Source organism: Magallana gigas, chromosome 1 (genome assembly GCF_963853765.1).
Source record: "Magallana gigas chromosome 1, xbMagGiga1.1, whole genome shotgun sequence".
NCBI classification, from domain to species: Eukaryota; Metazoa; Mollusca; class Bivalvia; order Ostreida; family Ostreidae; genus Magallana; species Magallana gigas.
In genome coordinates this window covers 32,339,678-32,362,430 of record NC_088853.1, presented here as the reverse complement: position 1 = coordinate 32,362,430, position 22,753 = coordinate 32,339,678, and the positions used below count along the sequence as shown (strand labels likewise).

Below are 22,753 nucleotides of genomic sequence, written 5' to 3'. Positions count from 1 at the left end.
AGTCACATTTAATGCTCATTAAATATTCAAAAGTAAAGTCCCCTGACTTTCACTTTTGAATTTCCTGTAAAATGAAAATGCTTTTTTGCATTAGCACCCACTTATTCTTCACTGTAAACAAATTAGGGATATACAGGTACATCTCAGGTAAAAAGCAGACTTAAATTGTTATCAAAATACAGTTTACACATATCGTTCTGTACCTACAGTTTGTTGTTCTGTACCAAACTTAATTTGGATCATAAACTGTTGCCGAAATAATCGCATACGAAAAAGTATTCATACGATGTTCGCACTATCTAAAGCGACAGTAGCGCGATGAATGTGCATTAAATAGTTTGATATATCATGCGAATATATGCGACTGTTGTATAATGAATGCGAGTGTATGAAGATCATTCGATGGGGTCACACGAGTAATCAAATGATTGGACGAATGAACGTGCGTTGTACGATTGGACGTGCAGTGCTCTTGCGATCACATGTTCCACGATACAAATGCGACTGCGAGTCCGGGCACATATATACCGCCTTTTTGCGAAGCTCTTCAGTAGACATATTTGAATGCAAGAGAGTACGAAACGGGTCTCCGTATTATTAACAACCCGGAAAATCAGATGCAGAACCGAAAGTATTATTTCATGGAGTGTTTTAGGAGAGCCAGAGGTAAATTTAAAACGAAGCACATTACAAAATATTATTCGATGCAAAGTACATAGCAATTTCTACAACTATTTTTCATGATAATAGATATTGTGCAATATTTTTGATATTTCAATGTATCGTCAAGAATTGAATACCATTTAATTATATGTGATTGATTTATAAATGCGTTGAAGAATAGAAGATATTCTTCCAAAGAGAAAAAAAATCATAAATATACATCTAAATATAGCTATATACATGTGAACCCTTATTTTTCTAATGTTTTCTTCCTTCCAAAATGCTGATTCAACAGATAGAGAATTACAGACCAGGCTTTTTACTCAAGCGTACAGACTGCATAGTTTTTATTAATAGGGTTGAATTATACAATGGGGCTTGAAATACCTATGACGATAAAAGAAAACAATGGCAGACGACTAGTGCTATTTACGAATTGTTCTCAGCTTCTTTATTGACAAAAGTCAATGAAGTCTCTCAACGTTGTGCAATTAAATTGTACGGAGGCTTCTACGAGAAATTGTTCACAGATCTGAAAATTGGAATTATACGCGCAGCCATTTAGTTTGGGGATAGGAAATGGCATAAACGTATCTTTAACAATATTGAAAAAAACAATTCCAATTATCTTTTTTTATTTATTATATTTATTTCCATTCAATATTAGTATGCTCCTAAACCTTTTTTTTGTGTTTAGGTGGATACCTTTTAGAAACAACTTATATAAAAATCTGTATTTGTCATAACGCCACAAATGCTCCGCAGGTGGCCAACATTTCAAATGCCAAATTAAGACTTAGTTTTGTTACTGTTTGGGAGAAATAATTTCTCAACATCGAATTACAGTGTGGGTATTACGTTTCTTTGATTGCAGAATAAGTTATAAATTCCTGAGAGAATTGCTTATTTTCTTTAAAGTTCAAAAAGAATAACTCTCAAAAATCATTTGATGGAGTCCAAGTTCAAACTTGATCTTAATAAAATAACCTTATATGAAATATCAATTCTATATATATGAGGCACAACTATATTTATATTTATTATCGGACCAAAACCTAATTTCAAATTAACCTGTACATTTCTATGACAAATTCGTAAATTAAATTTGAGTTAAATGTGTGCAACGGTTTTTGAGATAATGATGGGAAAGTGAATTTGTTTGGGAGAAATAATTTCTCAACATCGAATTACAGTGTGGGTATTACGTTTCTTTGATTGCAGAATAAGTTATAAATTCCTGAGAGAATTGCTTATTTTCTTTAAAGTTCAAAAAGAATAACTCTCAAAAATCATTTGATGGAGTCCAAGTTCAAACTTGATCTTAATAAAATAACCTTATATGAAATATCAATTCTATATATATGAGGCACAACTATATTTATATTTATTATCGGACCAAAACCTAATTTCAAATTAACCTGTACATTTCTATGACAAATTCGTAAATTAAATTTGAGTTAAATGTGTGCAACGGTTTTTGAGATAATGATGGGAAAGTGAATTTCCAATTGTTTTTTTTCTTAATTAAAGAGCCATACATAGTGACTCTGTCAAGAATGATTGGACTGGGAAAAAATTTAAAATCAACCTGTATATTTTAAAGATACATGCATATATCAGCATGCTCAATTCATTGAAAGTGGATTCCGCTCCAAAACATCTCGTATGTTTGTATTCTTGCACTTTCCAATCAAATTCTGCATTATTTTCATGGGCTAGGGTATACAAAATGTAAGCGTCGCCGTCACGTAAATGCTACAATCCATTTGTTTATTATTTCTTTTCGAAAGGTAAAAAATACCATTGATATTTCTGTAGAATTTATATCAAAATGTACTGGCGGGATCGTTCTTTCCATCTCACATATTAAAAAAAAAAAGCAAAATTGTTTTCATGTCTTTTATTTGTATCTTGCATTTTAGGACTGTGTGTGTTTGTGTGGGTGTGTGTTGGAGAGCGAATTTGAGCCGTTCCATGTTTTCAATCACTGCTGTTGACTTGTTATTTTATAAATTATTTAAGCCTTTTTAGATACATGTAGTACACATAATTGAAAAAATAGAAAAAGTCTTAGAATTAAATTTTCTAAAATTTTAAAACATGTAATATTTAAGACATGAAAACAAATCTGAATTCGCTATGTCAAGAAGTAACTGTTTAAGATGTTACAAATGTCAGCGCAGATATTTATACACGATACGACACATTTTGTAAGACGCTGGAATATATATTTTACCTAGTAATCTAAAGCTACTTGTTCAAAACTTATATTACATTTTATGAACTATTGAAAGCGATGGTTTTGTTAAGTATGTGTATAAAAAGAGACAGTAAATTAGTTTTACCGATCAATAGTTTGTGCATTTGATTGGTATTTCAAATGATGAAATGGTCTTTCTACCACCAGAGACGAAATTTTCAAAGCATATAGCATTTTCAGCACACAGCACAGAAATGATTCTTAAAAAAATGTACCTTTAAATAGGAGGTTCTTAAAAAATAATAGATTGATATTTCAAGTAATCGACAGCATCTTGTAGATTTAGAATTACGGTTTTACATTTATGACTATGAATATCTGTAGAATCATCAAATAAAAAACAAGGTATATAACATGTGTAGCAATATGAAAATTATTAAATTGTTCTTTTAGCAAAATGTACAGGCATATGCATTGAAATTGTACACATATTAAGAGTATGCAATGCTAAGGTATGACACATTTAACCTAAAAAAATTATTGTGTTTTTAATGAGAATATTTTTTATATAAGAAATCAATGATAAAAATTACTGTGCCTATACGTATCGGTAAATTGCAAAATTTCCGTAGAAAATTTATCATTTATGGATGTAATGGATTAAAATCCCAGAGTTTATGTATATAGATGTATCACTTAGTTTAAAAGGTGTTACATTTTTAAAAACAAACATATACTTTTGCTTTTTCGCTAATAGCTTGTTAAGAGTGTACGTCTCTTTTTGTATAAGAAAACAATCAGTGATGCAAATATTGTGTTCGAAATGGAATTAAGATAGAAGACCTATTTAATGTTTATCATAGTTTTACTATTGAACTTTCTACTCATATTTCAGAACAGAGAACGTTGATTCAATGACAACACCGAAGAAAGGTCATCAGCTTCTGCTGATCGATCCTAGTCTGGATGATAGCAGTAGCGATAGCGAAGTCTTGTAAGATAATTTATCTCTACAACATTCATTTGATGAGAAATCGTATTTTTGCTTGGAATTCTTGTTGAAACGTTTCGGGCAGATTTCGTCACTGAAACGCAATGTTTCTGAATAGCTTGTTAGTATTGAATTGATTGAAGCATACATTTTTTTCACATTGGGTTTCTGCGCCAGTCATTCATAATGGCCCTTTTTGCATTCTTGAACCGTTTGTATTCATATTGTCACGTGCTCCTGAATACTCTTAAAGTTTAAAGCATATCTATTTTTTTTATATCTCGGAATATAAAAAGATACATGGACATCTACCATTTCGTTGGAGTTAAAGCAGTTTCAATTTAATAGCACAAGCTTCTTAAGAATTTGTGAAACAGGAATTTGAGACTTATAGCAATAGAACTTACTTGATAACCCATTTGTACGAAAAGTTCCGCTGTGTGTTGTGCTATAAAGTTATTGTAAGTCATTAGAATTTCATTAAATAGCCGTATTGATAAAAAAAAACACACAAATGTGAAGCAACCTTACTGCACTATTCAAGTTTCAAACTTTTCAAAGGATCACTCTCTATAAGATCCTTTTGCTGTTTACAATAAATAATAAGATATAAACATTTATTGCAACTTTATTTAATTATAATAGATGAAGCTCTTTGCTGGGATTTCGTAGTTTTCTGTCAGATTCAATTCATAAAAAAAACACGCTGTAAGAGAGTTAAGAACATTGGTACTTTCAACCGTTTACATTTTTTACAATATAAACTGTGGTATTGTAAGATGTAGTTTTATTTTCTATCCTCTAAATCATCCATAATTCAACGTTAATTGATATTGCAAGTTTGTGCTAAAGTTTGTATTACGGCTATTCTCATTAAATACAAGTTTATTGCCATTTTTTTGTCTTAACCACCAAGTATGTTACTTTGATGATGAGTAAAACTTTTTCTGCGGTATTAAAGATTGTCAATACATATATTTGGTTGCAGCACAAGCTTCAATAAATCTCTGAGTTTAAGATATACCCTATATTTTCGGGTAATATCCATACCAAGTGACGTAGGAAATCGTTGTTTTTTTTTTTTTTTTAAAAAGACCTCTATCGTGTAATATACTTAGCAACATAAAATCATATTTGAATTGATTTCATCTTGGGCAACAAAACGACCTTTGAGAATAAACTTTATGGTTTCTTTTTTTTAATGAATTTTAAAATCAGAACATAGGTTAACAAAAAATAGGTTATATAATGTGTTTAAATATGAATATCTTTATCGATATTGTGGTTAAAAAAAAGGAATATGCAGTTTTTTAATGCATATCTTTACAATCTATGCAATGCTATAACATGATATTTTAAAATGATTGTCTTTGATATCTAATATGAGATATGATAGCTCAGTAGAAAAATGTCCGAGTTTCATATCGGAAAAATTAGTGAAGTAAATATTGTCTACCTCACAAAAATACGGTTTTAAAGTAGGCAGAACTATTTGATTTTATACAACAATTTTAGTCAAAGTTTTATCAATGGGCCTAATCTCTATTTTTTTTCCAGAATAACGGAGAACGCTGACGCATTGACGTCAACGAACTCGAATCATCAGATTCTGCTGATTGATCCTAGTTTGGATGATAGCAGTATCGATAGCGATGACTTGTAAGATAATTTATCTAAAAATTATTATTAAAAAAACATTTAGAGGTTATGCCTCTGATTTGAGCAACAGATAATATTTTAAAAATAAACAAGGCAAACTTTCCAAAAGAGTATCAAGTTTAGATGAAGCAAGGAAAAAAAATAGATAGGGAACAAGACAATTTTTTAATGTACATTCTAAACATGTACGTTTTCAGTGAAGATAACATTGAAACAGAAATAATTAATTCCTTTATTTAGATTCAACTATGTAATGTACAAATATTCTCATTACACAAAAATAAATGTGTAAATGTACTTAATATATAATTTACTAAAGCTTAATAAATATCAAGCTACATTTTGCGTAGTCCCTATATAGGAGTTAGACTTAAAATATAGAGAGTAATGTAATTATGTTTATGAGTTTTTAAAAAATATATATCAATTAAATCAATGCACTTCATCAATTTTTTTTTTCAGTGAAGATGCCAAAGCTGACTACCAGTCTCGACAAAAGGATGACCCTGCGGATGATTTGCAAAGCAGTGACAATTTTATAGTAATTATTTACTCTACAATTCAATTATATTCTATCAGTGCATACAAGGTTTTACTTTCTCTTTCTTGCCAAAGATATTTTTAAATGTTCACCTTAACTCGGATATTCAAATCCAGAAAGCGCTCGTGATAAAGAAAAGAACTGAGCGGTTTTTTTGTATTAGCTCACCGAGCTGAAAGCCATTCTGATTACATTTTGTCTGTCGTACGTCTGTCCGTCCGTCTGTCTGTCCGTCTCTCCGTCTGTCTGTAAACTTTTAACATTTTCAACATCTTCTCAAGAACCACTGGGCCAATTTCAACCAAACTGGGCACAACGCATCCTTAGCCTAAGGGAATTCAAAATTGTGAAAATTAAGGGCCACGCCTTTTTGCAAAGGGAGATAATTAGAAATTTATGAACATTTTCGAGAAATTTCAAAAATCTTCTTCTAATGAACCATAAGACCAGGGAAGCTGAAACTTGCTTGAAAGCATTCTCAGGTTGCGTAGATGCAAAGTTGTGAAAATCATGAGCCCCGGGGGTAGGGTGGGGCCACAATGGGGGTCGAAGTTTAACATAGGAATATATAGAGTAAATTTTTAAAAGTCTTCTTCTCAGAAACTAATCAGCCAGGACAGCTGAAACTTGTGTGACAGAATCCTCTGGTAGTGTATATTCAAAGTTGTGAAAATCATGACCCCCAGGGGTAGGGTGGGGCCACAATGGGGGGTCGAACTTTTACATAGTAATATACAGGGTAAATCTTTAAAAATCTTCTTCTCATGAACCATAAAATCAGGAAAGCTAAAACCTGTGTGGAAGCATTCTCAGGTAGTGTAAATTCAATGTTGTAAAAATCATAACCCACAATGGGGGGTTGAAGTTTTACATAGGAATATATAGAATAAATCTTTAAAACTCTTCTTCTCAGAAACTAATCAGCCAGGGAAGCTGACACTTGTGTGGAAGCATCCTAAGGTAGTGTAGATACAAATTTGTAAAAATCATGACCCCCAGGGGTAGGGTGGGGCCACAATGGGGGGGGGGTCAAAGTATAACAATGGAATATATAAAGTAAATCTTTAAAAATATTCTTCTCAGAATCTAATCAGACAGATGATTCTTTATAATTGTTAAGACTGTGGCCCCAGGACAATTCTTTTGCTTCACAAGAAGGTGCAAAGTTTGATGTAGGTCTATATCCCACATACAAACTGTTTTTAAGGATCTTTTTGAGAACTGCAATACTCAACATATGATATGACTATAAAATCATCATGTTAGAAAAGGGACTGATGATTATAAACATAAGAATATCCAGGGGGAAAATGGATTTTATTTATACAGGATCTTCATGTATTATTGTACATTGTCCAGATAGTTTGTATTATGACTCCATTAAGCTGACTTTATCATACCTATTGTTCCTCAGGTAAGCGATGTGGCCCATGGGCCTCTTGTTGCTAAATTGTATCTGTTTTCGTCCATCGTTATGCGGCGTCCGTAGTGCGTTGACAGTTATACATTTTAAACTTCTTAAAAACTACAAGACTAATTGTTTTCATTTTTTGTGTGAAACATATCTATGATACAAGAAATCAAAATTGTGAAATTCATGACCCTTGGGACAGGGGTTTAGGCTCTAGGATTAGGCCAAAATGGCCATATAGTAAAAATTTGTTAAATCTTAGAATTTTTTTTTCTACTCCCATATATATTTGTTCAAAACTAAATGCATGGTAATGATGTCGATGAAGCCTTCTACCAAAATTGTGAAATTACTTACCCCTGGGACTGGGGTTAAGGCCAAAGGGCGGGGCTATAGTCATATAGTGTTAGTGCATCAAATGTTACAAAAAATTGTCTTCTCTACCTCTGCTGATGCAATTGGTGTTAATGTATATATTGTTAAAAAAGGCAACCATTAAGCTGTCATCTTTAATAATATTTTATGTTACCTTTTTGTTAGGCAAGGATTATGTGGGGGGGGGGGGTATATTTTATATTGTATTATTATTTTATTCTGCCCCGGAATTTCATTGACAGAAATGAGTAAATTTACATATTTAAAAAAGAGAAAGAATGAAGCTGCCTATCAAAGTTAAGATATTGTGAAACCATTTGGAAAGAGTTCCGGGGAGGGGGGGGGGGCAACAGTCTATGAAGTTAACGTTAACTTCCCTTGATATTCTAATGGAGTTACCTTTCTATGCTTGTTTAATTTAGTAATTTATCATTGAATATAATGTATTCAAGACGTATGATCAAAAAAGTTATACAACGTATTTTTATCGTTTGAAACTAAAACAGTTTTTGAACTTTCTAAAAAAACAAATAGACTTGTTAATAGTAAAATAATAACTGACTAAAAAAAATCACTGATACATGTAAGCTGTTTTGGTATAAATGCAAGATGGTGATTAATTGTTAAAGAAGGTTGAATATTCAATATCCTTTAATAGGAGAAGTGAGAACCTCATGAAGGTTTTTAAAGTAATTACTTGCTCACAAAAATCACTGATAAGTAGTTTTGGTATAAATGTCAGATGTTAATTAATTGTTAATGAAGGTTGAATATTCAAACGCTGGAACAAGAGAAGTGAGAACCTCATGAAGGCTTTTGAAACTTTTTGTAAATGCCCACAAGAAGAGTTTCTATCTACCCTTTGGAATGGGGGATGGGAAGTTGTTTTACATAAAACATGTATTCTAGCCACCATGTTTTAGTTTAACTATGAAAACATATACACATAAAACATATCTTGAAAGTTGACAAATATGGAGAAAATATTTTCTATTAGAGTGAAGCCCTTTTCAATATCAGTTCATGCTCTCTTTTAGAATCTTTAAGTTTTTCGCTAAAATAATAGGTTTCATAGTCCATTTTGGAAGATTTCAGGCAGGAAGGTGGTCGTCATTACAATATTATATTATTTCTACTCCAGAATGAAACTTTAATGCATATATGAGACTCCTCGACAAGTTTGTGTATGAGCTATGATATTCAGATGACCGTTAAGGCCTATTAGCTTCTTGTTTTTGTTTAAACTGTGTGATATCATGATTCACAATCCTGAACTTAATAGAATCAAGAACGCTAGACATTTTTTACAGTGTTGTTCTTTTACATAATTACCAAGCCTGTATACTGAATATATAAAGCAATAAAATGGTTAAACCTCATTGGACAGGCGCGGAGAGGAAAAGCAAGAATAAATATGGATGCACAGACTCAAATCATTCAAACCTAATGACTTAAAGAAGCAAATTAACTTAATTAAAATGAAAGTCTCATAGCCTAATATCAGCTAGTACATGTACCCATATAGTAGTTTTACCAAATCTGTCAACTGCGCCTCTTTCTGATATAAGTTTACATAACTACTTTCTTTTTTGTTATTAATTATTGTATTCTTTTTTAATTATTTTTGTTCTCCTCTACATCCAACTCTGATTCATTTCAAACTCAATTTATTAGATGAATTAAATAATTCGGATCTGAACCAACGCGCCATACAACTTAACAACGGGGGTTCACATCTTACTTCATTAGCGCTGACGTCAATTTCATTTATCGGATTAACTCATTCAGGCGCAAAATTGGTATTAAATTTGCTCAAATCTCTGCAGAGGATGGGAGAAAACATCTAAAATTGAATAGACACAAAACATGGTAACTAAACATGGGTGAAGCAAAGATTTGAAAGGTGAGATTGAAAATTCGGAAAAGTTTAAATGTGTTGAATTGGACGAGATGTTAGGCATCTTGTACATGGCTTTGCGTAGATCGTCGCTATTTGTGAATAAATATGTCGCTCGATAGTCCTCGGGAAAACAAAACACTTATAAATCTTATAGACGGCCCGGCTTCGCCTCGCCATCTATGAGATTGATCAACCCAATATATTTCCGTAGTGAGTCAGTAACTAACCTAATAAGTAATATTAAATCATTATTTTCTGAAAGATATAGTCTCATAACTGCAGCGGTGTGTGCATACAAATTGAGTAACGCGCTTACTCAATTTGTATGCACACACCGCTGCAGTTATAAGACTATATCTTTCAAAAAATAATGAATCAATGCTTTAATATAACTTTATTCTATGATTGTTTCCTTAAATAAGCATTATGACGTCATAGTATTACTGTTGTCGTTATCACTAGGTAATGTAATTACGTCATTGTTTTAACGACTGTAAAACGTTATAAGAATATTAATTAATGTATACAAAGATATCATACAATCTTTTTTACCATGAAAAGGAACACTTATTTCTTTATTTCGCATGTAACTCTACAAATTACTTTTGAAATTTTATAAAGCATTAAGAATACAAATTCAATTAAGGCTATTAAAATCACAAGATTTACATAAACATTCCTGCAATGTCAGCATTTTTTAAACGAAATGGATCAAAACTGCACAAAAAAAATATTATGAGAAAATACCTTGTATTATTCTACAAAAGGTATTAGCTGATAAATGGTAAAAAGTACATTTTACTTTCAAAATATAGACAATCTCATACCTTGCTCAAGTAATGATCAAACCGTTAAATTATTACATATCTAAAAATACATTAGCAGACCAAAATGATCTGAAATACTTTTTTTTATCAATGCAGGATTTTAAATGCGATGAAGAATTCAGGAGGGATATTGGTTTGGATAGTATTAAAGAGAAGTTGAGATTATTAGAGAGTGATATCACGAAAACAGAATATTCTATTGTGATTGCAGGTAAAACAGTACATATGAGTTAAAATGAAACCAAACGAAGTAATCAATCACGAATGTCATTTCATATACTGTAAATGACAAATGAAAAATTTTAAATTACAAATATTTTTTTGGCACAAACACAATTACAATAATTGGTAAGGGCCAAACATATGCATATTAAAACAGAAGTATTGTTTTATTACATATTAGTATGAAAAACGTGCTTGTATAATTATTTCCATTTTCAAAAAAGTAGGTCAATGAGGTACTTTTTGAGTTAATGGCCATTGAATATTTTTTGAAAAATCAAGAAAAATCGCTTAAAATTATTCACTACCACTGAGATTTTCTTAATTGTTAAAATATTACAAATAATAAAACACTTTAAAAATAAAATATAGTTTATGAAAGGTAGTAGCACTAAGTAAATACAATGCATGAAAATTTAAAAAAATTTCCAGTTTGAATTTCCTCCATCAGTTTTCAAATCCCTGCCTATTATTGATCAAATTTTATACAAAATTTAATGACGATAATACAAAAACATTTATAGAATTGAAATATTATATTGATCTTATTCTGATGGCATAAAATTTATATGAGTTCAATCACCAACATTTTGAGATATGGTGTCTTTTATCGTTTTTATGGTTTTCAATATTTGTGAAAGTCGTGCCTTAAGATTTTTTCAATGAATAAGTGATATAAAACCAACAGAAAATCTGCAAAGTTATATATACTTAAATATAAAATTTACAATTTCACTATTAGAGTACTACCAAAAAATATTAGAGGACTTAACCTGCAAAATTTAGTCCAAATTTCCTCTGTTTGGCTAAAAGTCTATTTTTGTTTGAGCCTAATTCCATAATATAGTAAAAATATCATACGTGTTGTCAATAATTAATTTCATAAATACCATTTGTGTTTAGAAACAATTTTACTCATTAAATTGAAATTGATCATAATCCTTGTTCGTGAACTCAAACCCTGAGTAAACAACACCCTTAAAATAAAATTAGATTTTTGTAGGGGCTATGTCAACAAAATAAACGTGAGAATGATTTTGTTTGTTTGCTTTTTTCTTTTCTTTTTTATCTATCTATCTATCTATCTATATATCTATCTATCTATCTAGCTATCTAGCTATCTATCATCTATTGACTGCATGTTTGAAGGGTATGTATTGAATGATTGTACATTATATTGATTAGGTAGTAAGAAGTAAAGTATCAATAATTACATAATTATGTAACTAATGCATGTATTATTAAAATCATCTAATTTAGGGAAATGAAAAGGTGTTTTTTCTTATAAGTGTTACAGTAATCAGTAAAGGGTACGTCTGTGATGCTTAATGATAAACAAATTATATCATTAGCGGTTGATAATGTAGATATATGCTTGTTAGTCGTTAGGGCTGCCCTGTATTTGTGTCGCCAAATGATAATTTTTAATTATTGAGCGGCCATATATCATCAGCCGTTTGACGAAGTTAACTTTAAATGCAATACGTTTAAGCATTAGGCGTTGCAATAGAAACGCGTAATGATATTTATATCAATTAGCGGTGTTGTATTATTAAAGCTGAACACCGCTCGTAAATAGGCACCGTCACACAGATACCTGTTATATAAACCTTTCGATTTCATTACACCGATTGCATACCTGAAATTCGAAGCCGACATGTAGTATTCCTTTCGTGGTCTTTGGATTTTATGCATATTCTGTTTATAAAATTATATTTTGACAAGTTTATTTGATATATGTGTTCTCCTGGCTTCCAAAAAAAAAAAAACGTGCTTTAAACTTGATTTTTTAATCGCGACCGAGTAACACGGCGAGGCTAGATGTACGTCCACACAGCTGAGACCCCTACAGCAAAATATACTAGCGGAAAAAGAAACGGTGCATTACTTAATATATGAAAAAAAGATTTAAAAACTACAATTAACAAATTATATTTTTTTAAATACTGTTTACACACGTATTCGTAACAACATCTCATAACACATTAATGTAAACGTCGAATAACGTCAATTTCAGCATACTCGAAAGTCACTGTTATTTGAAATTGAATTAACAAAATTATTAACGGGTGTGACCACCATTTTGCGTTCGCGCATGCTTGACAGCGACGCCTCATTGATGCCACTAAAGTGTTCAGAAATGCTTGAGGGATGTTGTTCCAGATGTTGGTTAAAGGCTGGCCTAAATCAGCCAATGTCACTGGCTAATTTGGTAAACGGCGTAAACATCTTTCCATTTCATCCCAGACGTGCTCTCTCAGCTACAAATCGGGGTAAACAGCTGGCCAAGGAAAAACATCGACATTCTATTGAACAAACAAGTTCTTGACTACACGTGCAACGTGTGGCCTTGCGTTGTCTTGCTGCAGAGTGATGTGATTTTGATATCTCTGTATGAAGGGTATCACATGACGCTGAATAATTTCATCTCGATAAAGTACACCGGTGAGATTTCCATTGACAATTAGTAAAGGGGTCCTTCCACGTGCTGATATTCCATCCCACACCTTAACGCTACCTCCACCAAATTGTCGACGTTGCACAACACAAGCTTCCTGGGAACGCTCCCCAACGCGACGATACACCCTTCAACGGCCGTCACTGCTATCAAAATGAAATCTGGATTCATCAGGGAACAAAATATTGGCCCAGTCCTGTATTCTGAATCGCAGATGTCGTGTGCACCACGCTAGTCTGGCGACACAATGACGTTAAAGCAGTACTGGGCGCACCGCTGGACGTCTTGGTCTGATGTTGTGCTCGCGCAGACGATTACGCACAGTTCTTGGACTAATTGGTCGAAGCCCTGGAATGCTACGGGTAGTCAAACTTGCTGTCTAGAAACGATTTCTCAGATGCACAAGTCTAATGTGGTTGTCCTACTGACATGACGTAGCACGAGGTCGCCCAGAGCGCGGTCGATCCTGAGTGTTGCCAGATTGTTGAAAACGTCTCCATAATGACTGGATGGTGTTCCGATGAACTCCAAACTGTCTTGTTACTGTATTGTGTGCCATTACAGCTTGCAGCAGCCCAACAGCGCGATTACGTTGGTTTTCGTTGAGTCGTGGCATGACATAGGGGTAAATGTTGTTGAAACTAAAGTGATTTCCTTATCAAAAAAAGTTTAACCAAATCCTTTACAATTCTTTTTCAAAATAGTGTTGGCCCGTAAAACTCGTGCGTACAAATTCTTCAATAAACAACATGTGCTCACTAACCATGGAAAAGTCCGTGCACCGGGACGGTAACCATCCGATATTGTCAAAAACATTACCATTATCGATTGCTTAAAATTTTGTAAATACAAACAATAGATATAGAAAAATTATACTAAATTTTATAATGCACAGTTTCTTTTTTTCGCTAGTATAGCTTTCTTATTTTTCGTCATGCATGCAACTGTTCATATACAAAAATTAACATAGATATCAAATTCTATACAAATTATAAACCTATAACTAATACCTGATTATTATTTTTTTTTTTTGGAAATTCTTGACAAAAAGAATATGGGGCACCAAAGAGTGCAACAATCAGTTACCGGGGAAATAAACAGGCCGTGTATACTTTTAATTCTAAAAGAAGAGGTAAGGGCACGTGTTTTGTATTTGTATTGTGTAGGTGAAGTTTAAAATTATATATGCTTCATTATCATATACTTTGAGTCAGTAGTATTAATGCCTTAACAGTGTTGCGCAGTTGGTTAACGCGTTTATATGTTATACCTTTTTAATGAGTTAAAAACTAAATTGGTATTTTACCTTTATTAGTACCCTACCGGCTTTTACCGGAGGGGACTTTAGCTTTCCTCTGCGTCCGTCTGTCCGTCCGTTTGTCTGTCCAACTTCAGTTTTCCACACTTTTTTTTCTTTATGCGTTTGAGGAATGATATAAAATTTGTTGAACAGCTTACAAATGTCAAACTACAGATCAAGTTTACACTATTGTAGCCTCTGGTTGACATATTTTCGAGAAAATTAATGTTTTATATTCCATTTTTTTAATGTTCAGGTTCGATATTCTGCATAATAGTGCATTGTTTTCACAATTTCCACAAACCGGTAGGGGACGTGTATTGCTTATGCAATGCTCTCAGATTGCTTGTTTTAAATGCATCATCTTTCAATTTTAATTTTTAGTGTATCATACTATTTTTCGGGTTTTTAAAAGATAACCTTATAAAAACGATACAGTATCATTGAAAAGTATCATTGATAAACATCAAACCCAAAATCATCTTTACTAAGTGTGGGTTGTATCATTTGTTTGCTATTTCAAATACCATTTAATCAAAAACAACTTCATTTAATTGTTTTAATGTTCTTCTACTTTAACGTAACATAGTGCCAATATTTTTTAACAGTTCACTTTTGTTTAATTATTTCATATTAAATTTCAACTCGCCCAGGCGCTTGTACTTAGTAAAATATTTGCAACGTTGATTTGACGAACAAAGTATAGCTGTGGACGTTGTGTGGTTTATTTTTCAGATTATTACAGCGTTTTATTTAAAAGTCTCTATTTTTGTTGGAATGTAGCTACATGTACCTCATTTTCCTATCTCATTTTGCTGTCAAAATTAAAATTGACCTTTTTTTTCATATTTCTCCCTACCACAACACCCAAAAAATACAAATCTTTTACACATCGCTTTGCATGAAGAAAGGTTATAAAACCATTTGTAAAATAATGAGGAATGCAAAACAAATAAAAATGATAGATCTGTTGTTAAATAATGATTAACTACATTTTTATTCAGCTTTTCTCCGATATAATGGTTTGAGGAGAAACCGCGATGCAACGATGGGAGGAAACACCATACAACCAACACTGGATGAAAAATCGAGTTTCAGCAAAACTGAAACTATATGGAAACCTTGCTGAAACTTGAAGTTGAAGTTTCATGTATAGTTTCCGCAATGCGGAAACCATTATATCGATTCAGCAAGTATCCGTTAGGTTTCAGTCAGCAGAAACTTTAGTCTAAGATTCCTGATGGTTTCCGCAATGCGGAAACTAAATTTGAATCGTGTGAATAGTTGTGTAAATCATTATGGAAATATCAATTAGTTTCAGAACATTTCCGCTAGGTTTCAGTATGCTGAAACTTTAAGTTAAGATTCCTGATGGTTTCCGCAATGCGGAAACTAAATTTGAATCATGTGAAAAGTTGTGTAAATTATTATGGAAATATCAATCAGTTTCAGAACATTTCCGCTAGGTTTCAGTATGCTGAAACTTTAAGTTAAGATTCCAAATGGTTTACGCATTGCTGAAACTATTACTAAAATTGATTTTAGTTTAATAGTGATATCATTTATTTTCAACAGGTTTAAGTTTAATTCTAGCCTAATGATAATGAATCCGTACATACTAAAATGTATAGTAAGGTTTCAGCGTGACTGAAACTATATGTATACATGTAACTATCTTCAAATGTGGCAAATAAGGCGATTAAGAACCTTACTAAGTAATTAATTGAATTTGAAAAGAAAAACTGATGTCTGATCTTGTTTAATGCATATGATAAAATCATTAATCTTAGGTACTCGGGCACGTGTATACATGTGTATACATTCTTTGTCCAGGTGACCTCCTCTGTGATTTTCCTGTATATTCTGTGTGGATTGCAGGGTTTTTTCTGTCAGGAGTGAACAAAAGACTGTTACATAACATATACACAGTACGAAGCGCGAGTTTATAACTGGAGCCCGGCGGGAATTTTTTTTCAATTTGTGTGTACCTGAGTTAGTAAAACTGATAAGTAAATTATAATTATTTAGTAAAAAAAATTAATATACCTATTTTGTTAGACTCCTTCTTAAATCATTTAGTTATCATTTGAATGAACCTTGAGGAACGGTAACTAATTAAGCAAACAAATTAAGGTAAAGTCGTTGTAAATTTTTACAAATCGTACCAAATATTCGTACAACCTGAAGTTTAGAGCTAATTCATTTCTATTTTAATACCACGCCAACACATGTACACAGGAAATATTTTTTAAAAATTCTACAGTTGATAATAACAAGTAAAACCCACTTGGAGTTTGAGTCTTATATAATAATTGTTTAATTATTTACATGCATTTCAAACTTTACTGCATGTATGACTGTATCATGATTCACTGGCGTCGGAAGCAAATTGAAAGTGTGGGGGGGGGGGGGCTAGACTAATCCTCAGAAATATTGAGGAAAAACCCTAATTCCCAAAATCATGAAATTCCTAATCCGTGTCGGGGGGGGGGGGGGGGGGGGGGGGGGGGCTAGTATGCCTATTACTCCAACTTCTCAATCTTTCAAGGTAAATTTAGGAACAATTACATTTCCGGCGAGAAAAAGTGGGGGGGGGGGGTGGGGGGTGGAGAGCTATATGCCTATTGGTTAAGTCTAACTTTGCACTAAGCCCCTCCCCCCGCCTAGCCCCCCCCCCCCCCCCGGTTCGACGCCTATGCGATTCGTGCATTTTTATACTTTGTATTTACTTTCTGTACTGTAAACACAGATATTGATACATGTTTATGAAACATGCACATGTTTCTGTTATAAGATATAATAAGCTATTATAGTATGCCTATTACTCCAACTTCTCAATATTTCAAGGTAAATTTAGGAACAATTACATTTCCGGCGAGAAAAAGTGGGGGGGGGGGCTATATGCCTATTGGTTAAGTCTAACTTTGCACTAAGCCCCTCCCCCCCCCCCCCCTAGCCCCCCCCCCCCCCCCCGATTCGACGCCTATGTTATTCGTGCATTTCTATACTTTGTATTTACTTTCTGTACTGTAAACACAGATATTGATACATGTTTATGAAACATGCACATGTTTCTGTTATAAGATATAATAAGCTATTTATAATTTTACAGAAGTTATAAGTTTTATTACAAAATCAGTTTAAAATCCAGCACTAGCCATGTAGTGCACGTGATTTTAATCCCATTTTTAAAATTTGATTATACATTCGTATACATTTGATGTAGAAAGTATACCAAATAATCAAAATTATATTTTGTTTATATATCAGTTCGACGTGTACGTCTTACTTCCCGGCTTGTTTAACGCGTTTGTATTTTAATTTCATAAGTATTCTTAACGTACTGTTCATCGCATGACCAATCAGTGCACATGTGTAACTGTAAAATAATTGCCATCAATTCATCGTAGTTGTAAATTCACCGTACGGGTGAACGCTGTTAACCGGACCCCGTTAATTGATCGGCATCTAATTATATTTGTGATTTCTGTGTGTTCATGCAGAACCTGCCCTGTGATGAACATAATATTTTCACACCTCTATATTTTGAATAAGAATATGACCTGATGACCGTGCTTAGAATCGCGGTGAAAATTGGACAAGTCAAGACTAACTTGTCAGTAAACTATATATATGGCTCTATCATATTTAGTTTGGCAAAATCATCAGTACATGTAAATAAAATATAGTTAAAGACAAAATCTGATACATATGTCTCATTAAAACTTGTTTAATTTCATTAGACATTTGTAAACAAACGGTCGGCCATTTTTTTTTTGGTTAATCACGTGTTACAAATACAATTGTAACAAACACACGCAAATACTTTGTCGTATAAAACCAGGAAATACTGACTCCGACAGTTCTTATTTAAAATAAATATACATGTAAAAAGTATACTATTCGGTAAAAAATGATAATTTTTATTAAACATTATTCATTTTAAACTATCCCAAGATGCACTTTTCCAAGATTTAGCGGGTTCTGATTGGTCAGTATTGGCGCACTTTATGATTCCGAGCGAAGGTTAAAATGGACAAGAAGGTGCTGTTGTAAAATGGAGAATTGAGAAGCATTAATAGCCTCTACAACAAGGAGATAATGCAGGAACGAAGAACTCATGTCAAGGTAACTTAATTCACAATATAGATACTCCCAATAACATTTCCAAGGCTCTAATTTATCTCTCATTTGTAAACGAGATCTCGCGCCATCAAATCAAGATGGCGTCATTTTTTCAAACTTGGTTCGGCGTTTTAATTTTTATTACCGTATCTCTTTCAAATATACGTTTTGACCAAGTTAACCTATATGCATGATAATCAATTAAGATTATCCAGGATATACACATATATAATTATATAAACGTCCCTAATATATGAATGCTTGGTTGGTAAACAAGACGAACAATGAATCTTTCGCACATTATACAATTTACAAACTCTAAATGTAACGAAAAAAATTTATTAATTAAATCCGGAAAATGAAATCTTTCACGTTTTTCTTTTTCAGCAATGACAGCATACAAAGTCAATGTTTCCGGTGGTTAGTTGCATCCTCTGTTCGGTGATTCGGGTGAATGTTTTGACCAGCTGGACGATGTGAACGCAAGGTATTGCTTTGAAATTAATTATTTTCACCATTAAAGTATACATGTGTTGGATGTTTATAATTTACTGTAGTAATTTTTGGGAAATCCAGGTCTAAGTTCTTGAAAAGGAGGGGGTGAAACACACTTATTGTTGATAAGTTTTTCCATTGTTCAACAAACAATAATTGAATCAAAATGAAAATAACATAGCTTCAAACATAAAATGAAACATTTTAGACCAGATACTACTGTAGTCATTATATGACATAGTTTAAACAGCAACTGGCAACTGCATAGTAGCTTCTGTATTCAGAATTTTATTCAGAATGCTTTTATTACATGTTAGGCTGAATGACTTATGTTAATTGTTTAAAAATCTAAATGAAACTTTATTATTCATGTTTAAGATAAATAGAACATACATAAAGTACAGCCCAGTGAAAGGAACACGTTCATCACAAGAAGAAGAATTTTATTGCTACCACTGTCCAGAACTACTAAGTCTGCTGTAGCCATGATGTGATCATATGAGTGCTTCACCGGTCTGGACAATGCTCGAAAGTCCCCTAAAAAGGCCTATTTCCATAAACTACGACTCGGGTTACATCAACAACAGCCAAGGACACTCCTTATTGATTCGAATGGACACATCTCTACGACCCGACTAAACCTCTGCAGAACAAGACTTTTTAACTGTAAAGTATTCTCATTTCAAAAAACCTATAAACTCTAAAAGTACTCTTTTTATATGATCAAATACCAGTATATTACAATGTCTGTCTGTAAGCTAGAATCTTAGAAAATCACATGGTTTTGACTTATTAAATGATTGATTAGACCTTGCAGATATTAACTTTCATTTTCTTAAATAATTTGTTATATTTGCAAATATTGCATAAAATATTAGACTCCATGTAACATATATCCTCACACCTCCAAGTGTTAACTGTTAACTGTTAACAAGATAAGTGTTAACTACTTTTTTTTTCCATTTTCTTTGTTTAAACATTTATTGATAACTTAGTTTTTATTTGCAGCAATATATGAAAAATTAAGAAACCAATCTTAAATGTAAAAACACTGCATTAGGAGATGAATGCATGGGTCATAAAAATGATAAAATACACCAAACAATATTCAATTATGTCGTATATGAAAATATATAAAGACAACATATACCCCATGTATTACAATTTTTATATAACAAAATTACTTGGATGGAAAGTTGTTTCCATGTGGGTTTTATTTTAATCTGTGTTAAGTAACTAATATATAATTGGAATTAGCTTTTATATCATAAGTAAAATGCTGGTATTGATGAGAATTGTAAGGTGAATGATCTGTGTGATACTTTGTATTTTATACATTCATGCTACAAAAAGCAAGTACATGTACATGTAGTAATACTTGTCATATATAAACAATGTATATTTTACTTCATGTCTTGGATTTAAAAATATTAATGTAGGTAAAGTAGTGAAATGTAGGAAGGTAAACCGTATGTAAAGAAGAATATTTATCAGGAATGAAGTGTGTTGCAATCAACATAATTAATTAAATGTGTACATCATATTTTTGCACATGATTTGACAGACTGCTCCATTGTTAGCTTTTTATTGGCCGACAAGCTTTTCATATCTCCCTCTGGGTCATCTATTAAATACTGACAGGCTTATGATATTAAAATCTGATCAGTTGGTACATCATGGGTGGAAATGAAAAGTTCACTTTGGACTTAATGGATTATCAAAAAAATGATATCAAATCCTGTTCTATTGTAAAACATTAGATTATATTACTAACAAAGAAAAGGTTTATCCCAACTTGTAAGTGGGTCACTTTGACCTCATTTTGGAATTTATTGACATACATATTCAAATCAAATCGGGGTCATACCTCTATAGTCAACTACTATCTTGTAGTGTATTTTTTTTTTTTTAAAGATGGATACTTTAGACTTTTCAAAAATATTTTATGGTGTACATATTCATTGTAGTTCAAAACAAATTGAGACAAGTGTATCATGTTCATGTAACAGTGAAGTTTTCTTTGTTTATTCATGTACGTGCAGTTATTTTGTAAATTGCATTCATATTTTTTAAAAAGTAAGATCTTTGTTGCATTTTTAAAGGGAGATTTGATAGGCATTTAATCGAGATGAAAAAAATACAAATGTAAAGATTTCTATGGGAGTTTTTTTTCTTGTGCAATTTTATCATTTTTTAAATAAAAGTCCCTAATCAGGGAATTACCATATGGATGTTTCTCCATTATTGTATCTTGGCTGTATTTTATTTATTATTGGAAACAATTTGAGATTTTTGAACAAAATAAATTTGGAACTGTTTGAAATTGTTTTGTTTTTACATAAAGTAGAAACCTTGCTCAGCTTTTGTGAAAGCAAAAATATAAAAAGTTTCAGTAAGTTTCAGTTGCGGAAACCCTTTGTAAACAATATGTTTCCCAATTGTATATGGAGGTTGAAACTATGCAGAAACTTCAAGTTTCAGTAAGTTTCCGTCGCGGAAACCATTTGTAAACAATATGTATCCCAAACGTATATGGAGATTGAAACTATGCAGAAACTTCAAGTTTCAGTAAGTTTCCGTTGCGGAAACCATTTGGATTCATGGACAGCCTAAGTTTCAGCACTGCGGAAACTTAATGAAACTTGAAGTTTCCGTGCTGAAACCTGTCGGAAACTTAAAGTAACCTTAAGTTTCCGCAGAGTTTCCAAAGGGTTTCCGCAGCGCTGAAACCAGATATTTCATCCAGTGCAACTAACATGCTTGGTGAGCATGGTCAGTACAACAAACTGTTTTTGTTGTGAATGGTGGACTGCCTTCAACGATATCATCTCAGCAGTATTTTCTGCTCTTAATTTGATTTTCCAGGCAGTTGTTAAAGTATAATAATAAAAGAGAAAAAATCGTACATTTTCTGAATAAATAATTTTATATATTTATTTTTATTTGTGTTGGTTTAATCATTAAGTAAAAACATCATATCATAGTTTGTTCCGTACCGCATTTTAGCATAATCCATTCATTTATCAAGGTGAAACATCTTTTTTTCTTATTTTGTCAAAGAACACAAATCATTCAAAGTTTTACATACAGAGAAACTGCATCGCCTGCGTTTGTGCAACCTTTTTTTTTCATTCTTAAGAAAAACGTAGAGCATCCCAAATAATAATATTGATCAAGTAATTTTCTGCTGATCTTAGAAACTCTTTAATGTGGGTTGAGCCACCTCAAATACTTTTATGCTTCCCTTCAAAGAAGTAAAGGCATATTGCCTTCCTGATGTCCGTCAGTCTTTCTGTTTGTCCACCAACAGTTTCCGTTTATTTTCTTCGCGGACATATTGATTCGAACTATCTAGGTAAATGTCGATTTCTGGTACGATCGAGCAATTTTCGGCAGAATTACGCCCCTTCAAATTATAAAACTTCAAACAGCCACGGATGACCCGTTCTAAACTCTCTTACTGTCTTGTACATTAAGGTGGAAGGCTACATCGTCACAACATGTCTGACTTCCGTTCGAAACGCCATTGTGTTCCAGATTGATAGCATTATGTCGTGGTACAAAATAGCTATACACCGTTTAATTG

General features: G+C 32.4%; 1 protein-coding gene and 1 long non-coding RNA gene across 2 annotated transcripts; both read left to right on the top strand.

Moving 5' to 3' along the window:
• Positions 1-553: 553 nt before the first annotated feature.
• LOC136275841 (uncharacterized) lies at positions 554-15,676 on the top strand. The gene is made up of 6 exons (XM_066085906.1): positions 554-666; positions 3,759-3,857; positions 5,412-5,513; positions 5,976-6,054; positions 10,664-10,778; positions 15,552-15,676. The coding sequence occupies exons 2-6, from the start codon at positions 3,778-3,780 to the stop codon at positions 15,674-15,676; spliced, it is 501 nt and encodes a 166-aa protein (XP_065941978.1). The 5' UTR covers positions 554-666; positions 3,759-3,777.
• Positions 15,677-17,547: 1,871 nt separating this feature from the next.
• On the top strand, positions 17,548-21,490 carry LOC136270038 (uncharacterized). The gene is made up of 3 exons (XR_010707670.1): positions 17,548-18,675; positions 19,060-19,159; positions 19,546-21,490. It is a non-coding gene; the product is annotated as an uncharacterized lncRNA (long non-coding RNA).
• Positions 21,491-22,753: the final 1,263 nt, after the last annotated feature.